The sequence below is a fragment of the Geotrypetes seraphini genome, chromosome 2 (assembly GCF_902459505.1).
Source record: "Geotrypetes seraphini chromosome 2, aGeoSer1.1, whole genome shotgun sequence".
In the NCBI taxonomy this organism is placed as follows: Eukaryota; Metazoa; Chordata; class Amphibia; order Gymnophiona; family Dermophiidae; genus Geotrypetes; species Geotrypetes seraphini.
In genome coordinates, this window is record NC_047085.1 from 477,538,085 (window position 1) to 477,555,557 (window position 17,473).

General features: G+C 41.2%; 1 protein-coding gene across 3 annotated transcripts in view; it reads right to left on the reverse strand.

The window, feature by feature from the left end:
* Positions 1-17,473, reverse strand: part of OXSR1 (oxidative stress responsive kinase 1) — a 119,084-nt gene that overhangs the window by 20,320 nt on the left and 81,291 nt on the right. For all 3 annotated transcript variants that reach the window (XM_033931728.1, XM_033931727.1, XM_033931729.1), the window contains exons 12-14: positions 16,536-16,571; positions 9,670-9,828; positions 1,135-1,208 (exon numbers count right to left, since the gene is read on the reverse strand). In XM_033931728.1, coding sequence (XP_033787619.1) covers positions 1,135-1,208; positions 9,670-9,828; positions 16,536-16,571 — 269 coding nt within the window. The remainder of the gene's footprint in view (positions 1-1,134; positions 1,209-9,669; positions 9,829-16,535; positions 16,572-17,473) is intronic.

Genomic DNA, 17,473 nt, shown 5'->3' on the forward strand with positions numbered 1-17,473 from the left:
ATTTTCTGCTGTTAAAAAGGCGGCAAATTGCAAAGAAAATTAACTAGCTTTAACAGAGATACTAAACCTTCATTATGTGGCTGATAAATTAGTTCTCTACTGTAATCCATCCAATAGACAAAAAGTATCTTCACACGATGGGACAGCCAGGATACACCACAGGATCCATCTGCTGTCATTTTCTTTGGTTTTCTATCTATTTAGCGTTAGAGTATTCACAGGAATTGATGATGCCAATATGTTGTTAATCGTACCCCATATTGACCTCCAAAAGTTAAGCATCAAAGGACAATAGAACAATAGATGATTCAGTGTCCCTATGTCCAAACTGATGTATGAGGCGGTCATATGTGGAATGTTATTACATGTTAAACCCTCTATGGATCGTTATAAATGCCGCCTTTTTCTTCTCATGACTGGGATAGCCATGCAGATGGTAACCCGAAATTGGAAGAACTATGACCGCCTAAATTTTCCTTTCTGGTGGGCAAATTTGTGCTCTAGCTATAGATATGAAAAAATGAATGCCAATAGTTTGGGGCACAGTAATTTATTTAAGCTGGTTTGGGTGCCGTTGACATCATATATTGCCTCACTATAGTAGGTCTTTGATTACAAGTCAGTTTTGGTTTTGTTTTCGTACACATCCAGGAAAAGGGGGGGGGCTATTTCTGTCCTAATTTGACTTTTGAGTATGTCCACCTGGGGTGGGAGGAGGGTAGGAGGATATTTTTAATCTGAATAGGGTAAGGTTATTGGGATAGTCTATATTTCTGTGTTTTATTGAATAATCATTTGGTGGGGGGAGAAAATGGTTGATTATGCATATTTGTAAGTTGAATGTGCTTTATTAACTTATTATATGATATAGATTTGTGTATTGCACTTCTGAAGTTTAGAAAATCAATAAAGAATTAAAAAAACTAAAAGCAATGGGGGGGGAGGGGTGGAAGAGAATTCACAGGACATGACTATATTGAACTGTTAACCTTAAGAAAACTGAACTTTTGTTATATTTTCATTTGCTTCTTGACCTACCCACACTTAGAACATTGTATGAGGTTTATAATGTCTAGGTTCACATTTATGACATCAGCATAAGGAAAAGAGTTAGAATTTGGGTAGAATACCTACCTTAACCTTAATACTAGACTGATAACACCTTTAACTTCACCTTGCAATGGAGGCACTGCAGCTGCAGGAGGAGCCTGAAAGAAATGTGGTGTCATTTCACTTTGACAGTATGCATTCAAATAAATACAGGACAGAATTCCCCAAACTTGGGGGCCCAAGCAGAAAGTCTTACAGTAGAGCCTACGCACTACTGCAAAATTAACATTAAAATTTTTTTTACAGCATGCTATAATCCAGGGGTGTCAAATGTGGGTCCTCGAAGGCCACAATCGTCGGGTTTTCAGGATTTCCCCAATGAATATGCATGAGATCTATTAGCAAGCAACGAAAGCAGTGCATGCAAATAGATCCCATGCATATTCATTGCATGACATACATTTAGAAGAAGAGAAGAACTAATACATATATGCACACATTAATAATTTATCAACCTTACTTTTTTCATAAATATATTGAATACACCACCCTCTGACTTATAACAAACACCTATTTCAACAGACTACCAAGGCAAATGCCCTCGTTGCCCCGAAAACCTGGATAAACAGTTCCACATTGTCCAGTGTTTTATTTAAAATGTTCTAAATAAAACACTGGACAATGTGGAACTGATTATCCAGGTTTTTGGGGCAACAAGGGCACTTGCCTGGGTAGTCTATTGAAATAGGTGTTTGTTATAAGTCAGAGGGTGGTGTATTCAATATATTTATAATATTTATGAAAAAAGTAAAGTTGATTAATAAATTATTAATGTTGTGTGCATATATGTATTAGTTCTTCTCTTCTTCTAAATGTATGTCATGTGGTTAAACAAAAAATAGGGGAAGATTTGTATTTGAATGCATCCGTTAGCAGTATTGATTGGGATTCTATGCATATTCTTTAGGGAAATCCAACTGGATTGCGGCCCTCGAGGACCGACATGTGACACCCCTGTTATGATCGATAAGCATGCACATTGCTGCTGTGTTAAATTTGCAGCAGTAATCTGTAGCTCATTGCCAACAACATAACAATATGCTTGTGTATCGCAACTACCTCTCAGTTCAGTGTGGTTAACAAAATAGGAGTACTGGACATCGATAGCGAATTACAATCAGCCAGAGAATTTATAATTGATTAGACAAAAAATTTACCAAACAGGTAAGTTTTCAACATTTTTTAAAAAGTGTTAGAAATTAGTATAAAATTGCCAATATGCTTATCCCATACACCTGCCTGATGGGATATAATTCTGTTGAAAAATCGTTTGTTAACACACCCTTTGATAGATGAAAAAATCAAATATGCGTAAACCTCGCATATGTCCTGTTATTGTCCAAGCAATGATTGGCTAAGGCACCAACAGTGACCAAAACAAAACATACAAACACAAGAATGCTGTGGCATTTGTGTTCCTTCCACCCTTCCAAACTCATTGCCTTAAACCTCACTCCAACTGAACAACTGTTCCCATCCTCCCCTACCCTCAAAAAAAACCCTACAGGTGTTTTTTGATTGGTCTGCCCCAACATGACCATCCTCCCTTTCACCCCAAGACTCCTCAAATATCCCCTTGGTAGTCATGTCCCCCCACTTTAAAAAACCCCCAACAGTCTAATAGGTCCCATCCCAACTCTGCAATCCCTTACCTAGATCCTCCGAGCACCATACCTGAAAACCTGAAACAATGCAAAAGCATTTTACTTTCAGCACTGCCATTTGCAAATTGGCAGCACCCTGCCCCTTGCAATGAATCCAGGGATGTGCCAGGTGGGGTCATATTGGACAAACAGACCTCCAATGAAGAGCCAGGAAAATAAACTAACACTCAGTTTATTATGTGTAATCCACAAAAGTTCAGACTTGACATAGCAGCATGTTTCAGCTTCACACACGCCTGCCTCCGGGGTCACATACACTCAGCTTCCCAATAGGAACTTATCCAACCTTGTCTTGAATCCCTGAAGGGTGCTTTCCCCTATTACAGCCTCCAGGAGTGTTCCAGTGGTTGGAGAAGTTCCTACTGGAACAGAACCTACGCAAGTAAGGCTAGACTCAAATTGGGCACTGGTCTTTGACCTAAGGGCCACCGTGTGAGCTGACTGCTGGGCACGATGGACCACTGGTCTGACCCAGCAGCGGCAAATCTTATGCTGCCTTTTCTCTCTCCCTTTTTGCTTGCTACTGAAAGCACAGTATCCCAGGAAAAATCTGGAGCACAGATCCACAAGTATGAGTGATTTCCTGCATTTATTGATATTTGTTGTCTGCTAAGAGTTCTTAATCAGTTTATGTGACCCCTGAGGCAAGCATTTACGACGCTGAAACATGGTGCCATGTCGGGTCTGAACTTTTGAGTTTGAACTTTTGTGGACTTCACATAATAAACCAAGTGTTTATTTATTCTCCTGGCTCTTCATTGGAGGTCCATTGTTCAATCCTACTTCCTTTTGCTTGCTGGTCTTTTCATGTGTTTTTCCTTGGTGAGGTGGGGTCATATTGTCATAAAAGGAAGACCCTTGTAAGGGGCATATTTGGGGAGTGAGGCAATTTGCAAGATGCTGAAGAAAGAACACAAATTTTGACAATGGGGCAGTTGCAAGCTCAGTTTTTTTTGCGGTGGGAAAGTTTATAAGGTGGTACTTTTTGGGTTGGAACAGTTTGTAGGGGAATATTTGCTTGTGTCCTGCATGTGGAACAGGAAGCACTTCTGAAAATGCTACCCTGGAGGTTCTGAATTTTAGCTTCCTACCTAAGAGCCTAAATTTGGCTTCCAGAATCTCCCTATCACATTTCCATATGTCTTTGGTACCTACATGTACCAAACAGCAGGTTCCTCCACAGCACTGTCTAAAATTTAATCTAGGTGATGCGTGAGATCCACCACCTTCACATCAGACAGGCAAGTGACCAAGCAATCCTCACGTCCACCCAGCTATATGCATGCCTAATAATCAAATCTCCCACTATAACGGCCATCCTAATCCTTCCCTCCTGGGCAGAAGCCCCTGAAGACACATCCTTGGTGCGAGAGGACATTGCATCCCCTGGTGGGCAGGTCCTGTTACATGATTGCCTCCTATTTTACCAGGGTGATGCTCTGCTTTAAGAAGACCTCCCTCCTCCAAGGAAGAGGCTGCAGATTGGAGGTGGGACTTTTCTACATCCCTATATGTTTCCTATGTGTCTCTCTGTCTCCCTTAGCTCCTCCAAGTCTGCTACTCTAGCCTGAAGAGATCAGACATGTTCCCTAAGTGCCAACAGCTCTGCTGGACTGCTGCCTGCATCTTAATATGTGTAATTTCATTGTTAAGTTGCTGCAGGATTTGGAATATGTACACTTAGGGCTCCTTTTACGAAGGCGCGTTAGGGCCTTAATGCCGCGCGCGCTAGCCGCTACCGCCTCTTCTTGAGCAGGCAGTAGTTTTTCAGCTAGTGCGCACTAATCCGGTCCATGCATTAAAATGCTAGCACACCTTCATAAATGGAGCCCTAAGTCCCCTAAGATTGCTAGTTATATGTTATGCTATGGTAAAGTTTAATTTTTATTATTATTTTGCAATGTTGTAATTGGTAGGTTACCTTCCAAGGATTTCCTAGCCTATTTCTTAAGAGTTAAACATTAAAGAAAGTGTTTCTTCAACTATCTGTGCCCTAATCCAATCTTATGATCTGAAATGTAACCTAAAATACTACTCTAGACTAGTGCTGCCCGATTCATGATTCTAATCGATTCATCGATTCACTTCGGGTGAATTGATTCGAATCAATTTGAAACAAACAAACAAACAAAAAAAAAAAAAATCGGCCTCCCTATTCGGTGACTGACCATCCCCCCTAAAGCAGGAGCGGCAGCGCTGCCTCTTGCTGGCCGGCTGCTTCCGCTCTTGCTTTAGAGGGCGAGGGTCAGTCAGGAAGTGCTGGTGTCCGGCTTCCCCCCCTAGCCTCCTGCTGGTGTCCGGCTTCCCCCTAGCCTCCCGTGCATCCATTTACCTCATTTCAGCTGCCTGCAGAGAGGATTGCTTGTGCTAGTGATCTCTGCAAGCTGCTATAGGCCTTCGGAGCTGTTTCTTCTGCTGCAATCCTACCTCTGACATCAGAAAGGGGCGGGACCGCAGCAGAAGGAAGACAGCTCCGACAGCCTATAGCAGCTTGCAGAGATCGCTAGCAGAAGCGATCCTCTCTGCACGCTGCTGAAATGAGATAAATGGATGTGCAGGAGGTCAGGGGGAAACACGCAGGCCTTCCGGAGTGGTGGCGGCGCAGGCCTTCAGGGGTGGTGGCGGCACAAGCCTTCAGGGGTGGGAGGCCCTGGTGAAGAAGTACACGGAGGGATGGAAGGGGGGGTTCAAAGAGACATGCATATGCCTGACCTTGGGGGGAAGAAATAATGGGTTTAAAAATAGATGAGAGGGAGAGAGATGGTGAACAATGGGATTTAGGGAGGGAAGGAACAGAAAGGGAGAGAAGTTGGACACAAGGGATGGTGTGGAGGGGGGATAGAGATACTGGATAGGGGGGTAGTTGGGAAAAGAAAGGGAGCGATGGTGGACCCTGGGGTGGTGGGGAAGGAGGGAGAGATGCTGGATGAAAAGGGTAGTTGAGAAAAGGTGGATCTGTGGATGGAGACGAAAAAAAGCAAAGATGCCAGACCTCCGGGGAGGGAAGGGAAATGGAAGGGGAGGACAAAGATGGAAGATGGATGGTTAGCATGGAGAAAGAAGAAGAAAGGAGACCCTGGCAAGCAAGTTATCAGAAAACAACCAGAGTCTGGGACCAACAAGATTTGAATAATGACCAGACAACAAAAGGTAGTAAAAATAATTTTATTTTCTGTTTTTTGATTACAATATGTCAGATTTGAAACGTGTATCCTGCCAGAACTGGTGTTAGACTGCAAACGTGAGGTAGGATTAAACAGAGAGGGGAAAAGTTTTGTTTGTTAATTTTACAGCGCCAGTGTGGTTAAGAGAAGGCAAAGGGAGCGAAGAGGCTATAAAAAGGATGAAGAGGCTATAAAATAAACCCACCAGGATGTTTGAAAAAACAAACAGTCAATTGGGCAGGAAAATCGAATCGAAAAATCGATTCAATAGGCTGAAATGAATTGAATTTTTTTTTCCTGAATTGGGCAGCATTACTCTAGACTAAAATATTTTTATATAAAAACACCAAAACCCTAACAGAGACTCTAAAGCAGGAGTGCCCAAATGGTCGAAAGCGATCGACCAGTAGATCAAAGGCAACGCAAGTCGATCACGTTGCCTTTGTGGTCTTTTTCCTCCCTGCTGCTTCCCCAAGCGAGGCCTGGCACATACAAGTGCCGGACTTACAAAACTTCACCTCTGACATCAATTCCGATGTCGGAGAGGAAGTTCTGGGCCAGCCAATCACAGCCTGGCTGGCCTGGAACTTCCACCCCGATATTAGAATTGACGTCGGAAGTGAAGTCTTGTACGCGCCAGGCCTGGCTTGGGGCAGAGCAGAGAGAAATCACGTCGGTGGCTTGGGGGTGGGGGTAGGGAAAGAATCGGGGAAGTGGAGAAATCGGCACGATGGCTTGGGGAGGCAGGGGGGAGAGAGAAAGAAAGGCAGAAAGAGAGAGAAAGAAAGAAAGGCAGAAAGAAATAAATATTGGCTTTATAGAAGAAGGAAGTGCAACCAGAGACTCATGAAATCACCAGACAAAAAGGAAGGAAAAATGATTTTTTCAATTTAGTGATCAAAATGTGTCTGTTTTGAGAATTTATATCTGCTGTCTATATTTTGCACTATGGCCCCCTTTTACTAAACCGCAATAGCGGTTTTTAGCGAAGGGAGCCTACGAGCATCGAGAGCAGTGCAGGGCGTTTAGCGCAGCTTCCTGCGCTAAAAAACATTATCGCAGTTTAGTAAAAAGGGAGGGGGTATATTTGTCTATTTTTGTATAGTTGTTACTGAGGTGACATTGCATATTTTAAAGTCATCTGCCTTGACCTCTGATAAAATCCTCAAATACAAATGATAATTAACATTTTCTCTGTGTACAGTGTGCTTTGTGGTTTTTAAAATTTTATTGTTGATAGATCATTCTGACTTGGTCATTTTAAAAGTAGCTCGCAAGCCAAAAAGTGTGGGCACCCCTGCTCTAAAGGCTACACTATTGCCTAAACTGACTTTGCTGTAAAAGCAAGAGTACTGAACTAAAAAGTAAAAGGACAATGAAATAACTTATTGAAGCCTAAGTTTTACCTTTTCCCAAGTTTGAATGTTTTTTTTCCCCCTTAGCAGATCCTTAACTTAGCACCTCTTCAGGACAAGGAGCAGTTGAGGTCTGGGTTCCCTTTTTGTTAGCTGTGCTTCTAAAGTGAATATGATGTCAGCTATACCTCCTGGATGAGTCATCCTTTAAATCAGGCACTATTGTTTAACTGAAAGGCAACTAAAAACTAGAGCAGTTTTTAACTGCCTAACTGAAAGACCTTTGCAACAAACTTGTTCTGTAGGGCTACTACACATTCAGCCTTTGTCTTCCGCAGTCCTGCTCCTGGTCACACTCGTAAGGTTTTCATACATGAACTGCTCATTTCAGGTCCTGCCAGGATTATAACTAGGCCAATCCAAAATTTGAATTTTCCCCTCAGCCATTCAGTTGTAGACTTGCTTTTATGTTTTGGATCATTGTCTTGCTGCATAACCCAATTACGTTTCAGTTTTTGTCCAGCCTTCTGTCCATGAACTTTCGAAAGAATTCTCGGGTACAGTGCTGAATTCAAGGACCCTTCAATAATGCCAAGTTTTCCAGGTACAGAGACAGCAAAGAATTCACACACCATTACACTACCACCACCACATTCGACAGCTGGTATGATGATCTTACTGTGGAATGTTGTATTGTTTTACATCCAACTCTAACACACCACCACCACTCTAACACACTCTAATATATGCTGTATTTTCTTGCCAAATATTTCACTCTGCCAAATACTACAAAAGCCAGAAAGGGAAAAGGCCTCGGAAGCCACGGGGTGCATTAACACCAGGGCTATGAATGGTAGCTGAAATTAGATCTAAGCTCTCCCCATGCTTCAATCATCAGCTAGAAAAACCCTTTCTTACTGCAGTGTTTGTGCTATACATAAACCAATAACTTGAAAGTGACTAATGCACAAAAAGACTGAACTTATCTTTATACTGATATGGTGTAATTGTCAGTGCAGTTTTACAACCGACATAAGAGGACCTGTAATGTACAAAGAGCTCCAGTTTTGACTTGTCTATTCATAGAGCATTATCCCAAAAAGGCTTGGGGGATCATCTGGTTGCATTTTTGCAAATGCAAGATTAGAACTGATATTCTTGAGTAGCCTTGCTACTCTTTCACGAATCTCATCTCTGTCTTTTGCTTATTCTCGAGACATGAGCATGAACCTTAGTTGAATCAAGAGAAGCTTGTAGTTCTTTGGATGTTTTGTGACCTCCTGGATGAGTTTCTACTTTACCTTTGGGGTAATTTTGGGAGGTTGGTCACTGTTCCAAGTCTTCTCTATTTGCAGATAATGGCTCTGTGGCCCAATGGAGTCCTAGAGCTTCATAAGTCTTGTCTAAACTTATGTCGCTAACTTTTTCTCCTCATCTCTTCTGGAGTTTCCTCTGATCATAGCATACATGGGAAATTTTGCAGTGTTAAATCAGCAAATTAAGAAGTTTTCAAGGTCACACAGTTAGTCACTTCAACTTAAGTTTATGAAAGTTGTATCTCCTAATCCTAGAATTATTAGAATGGTTTAATATGTTTATCTTCTGGTATGTTTTCTGATTCTCTGGGTGATATTCTTACTCCTATTTAAAAGAATAAGAGAGAGTAACAGGCAATAGTTACAAACTATAGGCCAGTGGCTTCAATTTTTTTTAACAACAAAATTATTGAAAGGTTTGATAGCAATACAATTTTTGAATTATCTTATAAAAATTTGGTATTTTGTATAGTGTCAGTCACGATTTTGTACAAATTTTAGCACCAAAGACCGTTTTATGTAATTAAACTTCCAGAAGTCCAACATAAGCATAGGAGTCAGCACTGAGTGCTTGAACATCCCCAATATTGAACAAACGCCTTAGTGTAAAGGGAAGGATCATTTTTGTTGGGTTCAGCACCCCAAATAATTTTGAAAAGCTGGTTCCTATGATGAGTAAGGGTCAGAAGATTTTGATTATACAGTTTGATCTCACAAGTGCATTTGATGTGGTAGACCATAAATTATTGCTAACTATTTTGAATTCAAAAAGTCTGACAGGAAATGTTTTAACATGGTTTGATGGTTTTCTTACAAGTATAGATCACATACTATAAAGATGATGGGAATCTTCTCCGATAAATGGTCAACAGTGTGTGGGGTTCCCCAAATACTTTGAGAATGAATTCATTCTGTAGATGGAGAAAGTCATTGAACCCAGGCTTGCACAAAGGCTTAACAGAAACGAGTGCTGGGCTGAATTGTAAATGCACCTTTCACATAATAAAAGGTGAGAAAAGTTTCAAAAATGATATACAGAATATATATATATTTTTTTTACCTGCCCTGGTGCAGAAGCTGCTGCCTGGTTCTGAGAAGAGTTAGGGACAGCAACCTGAGAAGGCTGTGCAGGGGTCTGTCCTGCTGGTTGAGGTAGCTGAGCAGGAATTTGTGCTGGGGCTTGGAGAAAGGTACCTGTGGGATCTGTTGCGGGAAACAGCTGCAAAATAAAAACACAAAATGTAAAGAAATGGGAGGAAAAAAAACCTTGCTCTATGGCTAGAAGGCCAACAACTCACTGACCCACTGCTAGTTTGATTCATATCCCCTCCAAAACACTATTAGTAGGGAAATTTAGAAGACAAAAATCCATTATTCTGTACATAGCAAGATTACCTCTGTCTAAGGCTTTATTCTGATATAACCTGAGCTTCCAGATGGATTGCCATATTAGTCTAGCACAGCAAAAATGGTTGGAACTACGGCTATATTGAACATCTATATTTGCTTTGGCCCTAAATAGTGCCCCAAATACATTATTTGCCTTCAGCCAAATAGTGATTTAAATTCAAATACAAATAATCCAGGGCTCTCCTGTGCTAAATCCTACTGAAATAAACACTTGATCTCTAATTTCGCATAGCTTCTTTTATTCATATTCTATTTAGATTTCTGCCAGGTACTGGAACCTGGATAGGTCACTGTTGGAAACAGGACAGCAGGCAAGATGGACAAGTTTCAAGTTTATTAAAAAATTTCTTATACCGACTAATCAGACTTCTAGGCGGTGTACATCAGTAAAAAGGATTATACAAAATACATATAGAGTTAAAACAAGATTACAAAATTAGTAGAGGGACATCACAAGGGATTGTTAACTCAACGCGCAGAAAAAAAACAAGACGAAAGCCGACAAAAGGAAAGTGGGGTAGAACTGCAATGACGACAGGAAAGAAAACAAAAAGGGACAGACAACAGTTAGGGAAAGACCATAGTAGAAGAGATGCATTTTGTCCTTATAAGGACAGCTATAGTTCGAATGCGTTGCTAAACAGAAATGTTTTTAATCTTGATATGAATTGATTTAAGAATGTTTCTTCTCATAAGTAGTTTGGTATGGAGTTCCAGAGAGAGGGTGCGGTAACAGAGAAGATATTAGATTGCATTGTATTAATATGTTTTAAAGAAGGAATAGTAAGGAGGTTATGTGTGACTCAGCGAAGTTTTTGATTGGGCTATATGGAATGAGAAGCCTGTTGATGAATTCTGGCTGGTTACTTAAGTGAGTTTTAAATGTTAGTAATAAGATTTTATAATTGATTCTGTGCTCTACTGGTAGCCAGTGCACTTTGGTTAGAAGGGGGGATGGCATGATAGCACAGTTACTTACCGTAACAGGTGTTATCCTGGGACAGCAGGCAGCTATTCTCACATATGGGTGAAGTCATCCATGGAGCCCGGATGCGGACAGCCTCACAAGCAGACTTGCTTGTAGAAACTTTAGAAGTTACGAGTCAGCCGCACCGCGCATGCGCGAGTGTCTTCCCGCCCAGCGTAGGGCGAGTCTCTTCAGTTCAGATAGCTAGCAGAGAAGCCAACCAGGGGAGGTGGGTGGGTTGTGAGAATAGCTGCCTGCTGTCCCTGGATAACACCTGTTACGTTAAGTAACTGTGCTTTATCCCAGGACAAGCAGGCAGCCTATTCTCACATATGAGTGACCTCCAAGCTAACCAGAATGGGATGGTGGGAGCGTTGGCAACTTAGGAGAATAAATTTTTTAATACCCTCCGGCCACAATGGCCATCCCGTCTGGAGAAAACATCCAGACAATAGAGAGAGGTGAAAGTATGAACCGAGGACCAGGTAGCAGCTTTGCAAATTTCCTCAATAGGTGTAGATCTGAGAAAAGCTACTGAAGCCGCCATGGCTCTGACTTTATGGGCTATGACTCGACTCTGTAGATGTAGTCCAGCCTGGGCATAGCTGAAAGAAATACAAGCAGCCATCCAGTTAGAGATGGGACGCTTAGAGATTGGATGTCCCAACTTGGTTGGATTGAGGCAGATAAAAAGTTGAGGAGTAGTTCTGTGTGATTTGGTGCGTTCCAAGTAGAAGGCCAAAGCACGTGTACAGTCCAGAGCATGAAGAGCTGATTCTCCAGGGTGAGAATGAGGCTTTGGAAAGAACACTGGAAGAACAATAGATTGATTGAGATGAAATTCTGAAACTTTAGGTAGGAATGTAGGATGAGTAAGAAGGACCACCTTGTTATGATGGAACACAGGGAAAGGTGCATCAGCAACTAAAGCTTGCAGCTCACTGACTCTATGAGCAGATGTGAGGGCAATGAGAAACACCACTTTCCAAGTGAGATTCTTCAGATGAGCCGTAGACATTGGTTCAAATGGAGGCTTTATCAATTGAGCAAGAACAACATTGAGAATCCAAACCACTGGAGGTGGTTTGAGAGGAGGTTTAACATTGAAAAGTCATTTCATAAATTTGGAAACCACCGGATAAGCAGAGAGGGGTTTCCCTTCAATAGACTAGTGGAAAGTAGCAATTGCACTGAGATGGACTCAGATCAATGTAGACTTGAGGCCAGAGGTGGATAAGTGCAAAAGATAATGTAGAACAGAAGATAATGAGGAATCTTGAGGCTCCTTATCATGAGAGATGCACCACGTAGAAAATCTAGGCCATGTTCGATGGTAGCATTGTCTAGTGGTAGGCTTTCTAGAAGCCTCTAAAATGTCTCTGATTCTGTGTAAGTAGAGACAGAAAAACTGGTAGAAGGTATGGCTCCCTGCTGCTGAGTTAAAGTAGAAGGGAGTATCAAGGTTGGCTCGGCCATCGAGGAGCTATCAGAATCATGGTGTCATGATCGTTGTTCAACTTGACAAGAGTATTTAGAATAAGAGGGAATGGAGGGAATGCATACAGGAAGTGAATCATCCATTCCAGTAGAAAAGCATCTGCCTCGAGGCGATGAGGAGACTATATCCTGGAGCAGAACTGAGGCAGTTTGTGGGTGTGGGGAGATGCAAAGAGATCTGAGGAGTTCCCCACTGCGAAAAAATGTGATAAAGAGGCGAAAAATTGATTGTCCATTCGTGAGGTTGCAGAAGACGACCCAATATGTTCACCAAACAGTTTTCGCCCCTTGGAAGTTGAAGTGACTCTGCAGGAGATTGAGGGATATGCATTGACCTTGAAATACTCCTTAGAGTATTTAGAACCAGCATCGAACTGAATGTCCAGATCATCAGCTGATCTGCCAAGGCCTTGCCTCGAGAAGGGCTCGATGACCTCGAGGTGCCTCGAGCGGAGAAAGAAGGTGAAGCCTCCCTGGAGACGTGACAATCCAAAGAATATGGAGACTTGGAGGAGGTAATGAAAGCAGCTGATTCCTCAGGGTCCGGAAGCGGTGACCTGGAGCGAGGAGCTGGGGGCCTCGAAGAACTGGAAGGTCTGGAATGAGGCCCAGAAAAGAAGGCTACTCTTTAGAAGGTCTGCGCCTTGATGAATGTCTCGATGAAGGCCTCGATCGGCCACGAGAGTGGTGCTTGGAAGCAGGTCTTGAGGATCGAGGAAACTTTGCCCTATGTATAGAAACAGGCAACGCTGCTGGTGAATGGATAGGGCTCGAAGCTGTAGATCGAAACTCAGTGGTTTGGATCGAGAAATCTCGAGGCACTCCCAAAGACTCTGCTCCTTGTATGGAGTGTGCGGATTCCTGTCGAGACACTCACAAAGAATCTACTCCTTGTATAGAGTGTGAAGGTTCCAATCGAGACACTCGCAAAGAATATACTCCTTGCATCAAGTGTGTAGTAGCCAGATAAGCCACTCGCAAAGACTCTGCTCCTTGCATAAAGTGTGAACGTTCCAATCAAGACACTCGCAAAGAATCTACTCCTTGCATCGAGTGTGTAAATGCCAGACCAGACACTCGCAAAGACTCTGCTCCTTGAATAGTGTGAGAAGCTTCAGCTTGAGGCACAAGCAGGGACTCGGCCTCACGGGAGACTGCTGATTGCCCAGGCTGGATTACAGGAGGCATTGTTGAGGCAGAACCATATTTGCTCAATAACTTAACAAATTGCTGCTCCAACATGGTCTGGAGAGATGCCTGCAAAGGTGGATCCGCGTCTGAAACAGACCACTTGCTGAGGCTAAAGGCTCCAAGGTGGCAGTGGAGATGTGCTTGGACTTGGAGGTCTTGGAAAGCTTGAGGACCACCGCAGGAACGTTCTGCTGAGGTATCTGACCTGATGGGAGCTCAGGGGAAGATAAATCAGGTGTACTCGAGGCTAAAGAAGATCCAAACGAGGATGGCCTGATGCGGCTCAAGGTCGGTAGAAGCAGGAGGACCCTCGCTGGAAGGCAGGACCGAGGTAACACACGAGGTCGAGGGTGTCACCGAGGAGTTCATGCTGAAGAATTTCTCCAAGAAAACTCGATAACGTTTAAGGGCTCAAGGTTGAACAGTAGCCCAGCACTCGCACGACTTCGGATTATAGGCAGGCTCAATTCGTGAGAGAAATCTAAAGCATACAACCTCTGTTCAGCAACCCCACATTTTCCTTTTTCCGTTCTTTTTACTCAATTACAGCGTCTTTTTTTCTTGTTCTTACAGTTCTTTGCATTCTTCACTACCGGTTTTTGAGCTTTGATTGACAAGTTTACTGATATTCGCTTCTATAGTAATCTGAGTTTGGTTTTTCAGTTTTATCTATCACATCACATTCACTCATCTAGTGGCCTGTTTTGGTATTACCCACGACCTAGTTCACTACTCATTTGTTTTTTGTTTGGTAAAGTCATTATTTATTATTAGTTATTCATTTTTCTCCCAGCAGTGTGGCCCCTCCTTCCATCTATGCATATCCAATCATTTTGCAATATGTATTTTTGGCGCCTTTTACTTTGGTTTAAATACACCACTTCACTGATGCTTGCATTTTTCCACTTTCGAGTATCTCTCAACAACTTTTCGGGTTATTGGTAAGTACACTGTTTAATATATTTATCTCAGCCTCCAGTAAATCTTTTTCATTTTAAGTTTTTTCAACAGTCCTCTTGATTTGGCTTTGGTGGGTTTTTTCTAGAGTTCTTTTTTGCTTGGTTTGTCTGCTTGTTTTACCTCCCTAGCTCTTTATCGGCTCTGCATATTATAGCTTTTGCATAGTTCTTATTTATTATCAGCTTTGCATATTTTTACATAGCGTTTTTAGTTGATATTTATGGTTTTATTCATGTTTTAACCTTAGTTTTTAAATTAGTCCTCCCACTGCTATTATTGGTGCAGTCGTGCCTAACAAGGCACTTTTAATTTTGGACACGATCTTTTCTTAGTTGTTTTGCTGCCTCTTATGTAATAATTTATTGTAATAAATAGGGTATCATAATTCATTGTCTTGTTCTTTGTCGCTATTTAGCTTTTAATTTACATAGAGGTTTAATATTTACAAGTCTTTAGAGTTCAAACTCTCTTTTATCTCATTTATAGTTTGCTTTTAATATATGAGCCACAAGTCTCTTTATAGGACATACTTCCCTATTTTTTGCACCGTTTTGTTGTTTTTTGGTTTATGTTTCTTGTTTTTTGGCACGTTCCCTCACACAACTTTATTCACATCTTTTTGCAAAGATGTATTAATAAATTCACATGCTTTATGTTTCTAGGGTATCTTTTATATTTGCTGTTTCCTTTATGCTTGTTTGTCATGCACGTAATATACATGTGGTTATGCATCATGATCTCACTTCACCTTGATAGCTTGCATTCTTTGATTAGGTGTGCTTTACTTTTCCACCAACACTACTTTTTTTTCTCTTACAAAAGTATCACTAGTCTCTCATTCTAATTATGTATGACAGCACCATTCTCTTTAACACCTTTGTTGTCACTCAGACCTAATTTCATTTCATTCTCACATATTTAATATTATACGTCATATCCATTCAGTACATACCCATAAGACCCCTGAGTAAGACAATAGAAACATAGAAAATGGCAGCAGAATAGGGCTATAGCCCACCAAGTCTGCCCATTCCAAGTATCCTCCCCCCTGAATTCACTCCCTTAAAGATCCCACGTGAGTATCCCATTTTCTCTTAAAATCCGTCACGGACCGTGTTGGGTCTAAATGTTCTCAGTGTATTAGGTCCTAGACATTCTCATGTGGATTATCAAGTTGTTTGAATAAAGCCTTCATCTTGGACATCAACTCTCCACAAGTCTCTTGTTTAGGTTGGTTTTCCTTTTGTGGAGGAACTAGGGGCAACTCTCTTGGTTGGTCTGTGTACTTAAATAAAATTAGTTGGACATGCTCATAAATTCTGCCAATCCAACCAATCAAATTAAGGCAAAGCAAAAACAAAACACCTACGGGATTCATTCCAGGAATAAATCCCCGACAGCACAATGCACTCAAGTACAGCAGGACGCAACAATAGGAGCAGCCCTCACTGTGCTGGCCTGGGATCGGTCAACCTTGGCATTCAGGGGATTCTGTGGCTGTTGTGAATCCCCAACTTCACGATGCCGAGGGACTGCCTAGGCAGGCATGGAGGAGCAGCCAGGAGTGAGTAGCTAGCAGCTGGCGGTCAGGGCCTTTACTTAATACCCTGAAGGCCTTGATTGCATGACACTGGTCCATTTTATAAAATACATGTTTAAGTTCCAGTCCTCCCTTAGCTCCACCTATTCAATTCCCAAGAACACCTACATTTATATCATAAAAACAGTCCCTATGATTGCTCTGGGCCTACTTATGTACAAATACTCCAGGCAATTTATAACAGCATACTTGAGTGCATAAAATGCTGCTTTACAAGATTAAGGAGTCTATAAAAACCACAACTATTAGGCCCTAAAATTAGTTGAAAGAAGTCTGGATAAAAGGAAATGGGAGAACTTACCTCAGAATTCTGTAAGGATTCTTTCACTCTGGGAGACTAAAAAAAATAGTAAATTTAACTATCAGATATTTGATATGTATAATGCACCAAAATTAAGATTATATTTACAAATATATTACAGTTTAGTCTAGCCTAAATTTCTAACATGTGCAGAATTTGCTTCACTCATGGCTAGAGGATATTTTGTAACAAATTTTATTCAATCTATCTTGTGGAAACCAGAGAAAACCAAAAAACTGGTTTATAAACAGCAAAGTATGGAATAACAAGGCTTTCAGCCAGAGAACCTTTGATGATTTATTCATGTAGAAATTAACCACATGAATGAAGCTCAATTTTTCATGGTAGCAGAGAGCTCACATACTATCCAAGCCTTGCTGTGCAAACATTTTTCTATATTGCATAGAAACACACACAAGCTTTATATTAATACTAAATCTGGCCAACAGTGTATGATCAGAGAGCCTAGTCTCCAAGCAAGAACCTTGTAGTCTTATAGTTTTCAGTGGAAGAGACTTCTTTGCCTTCTTTTTTTTAAAAAAAAAAAAAATCTTTATTCATTTTCAATCTTACATCAAGTGTACAAACATCAAAACAGTAAAATTAAACATATCACTTGACAATCTTTCTACTTTATCTTATAATACATAAAATTACCACCCTCCCCTCCCATCATTCCCTCTATTATTTTCCCAATATGAAAACTAATATATAAAACCTCCTCCTTCCTATCATTAGACGGTGTATATTTCAATAGAAAATGGTATCTACTCATTACAATAAGAAGTTAATGGCTCCCAAATTTTATTAAAATTATTATAATTCCCTTGTTGTATAGCTATTGTTCTTTCCATTTTATAGATGTGACATAATTAATTCCACCAGAAAGTATAATTGAGTCTACTGTAATTTTTCCAATTACTTGTAATATGCTGAAT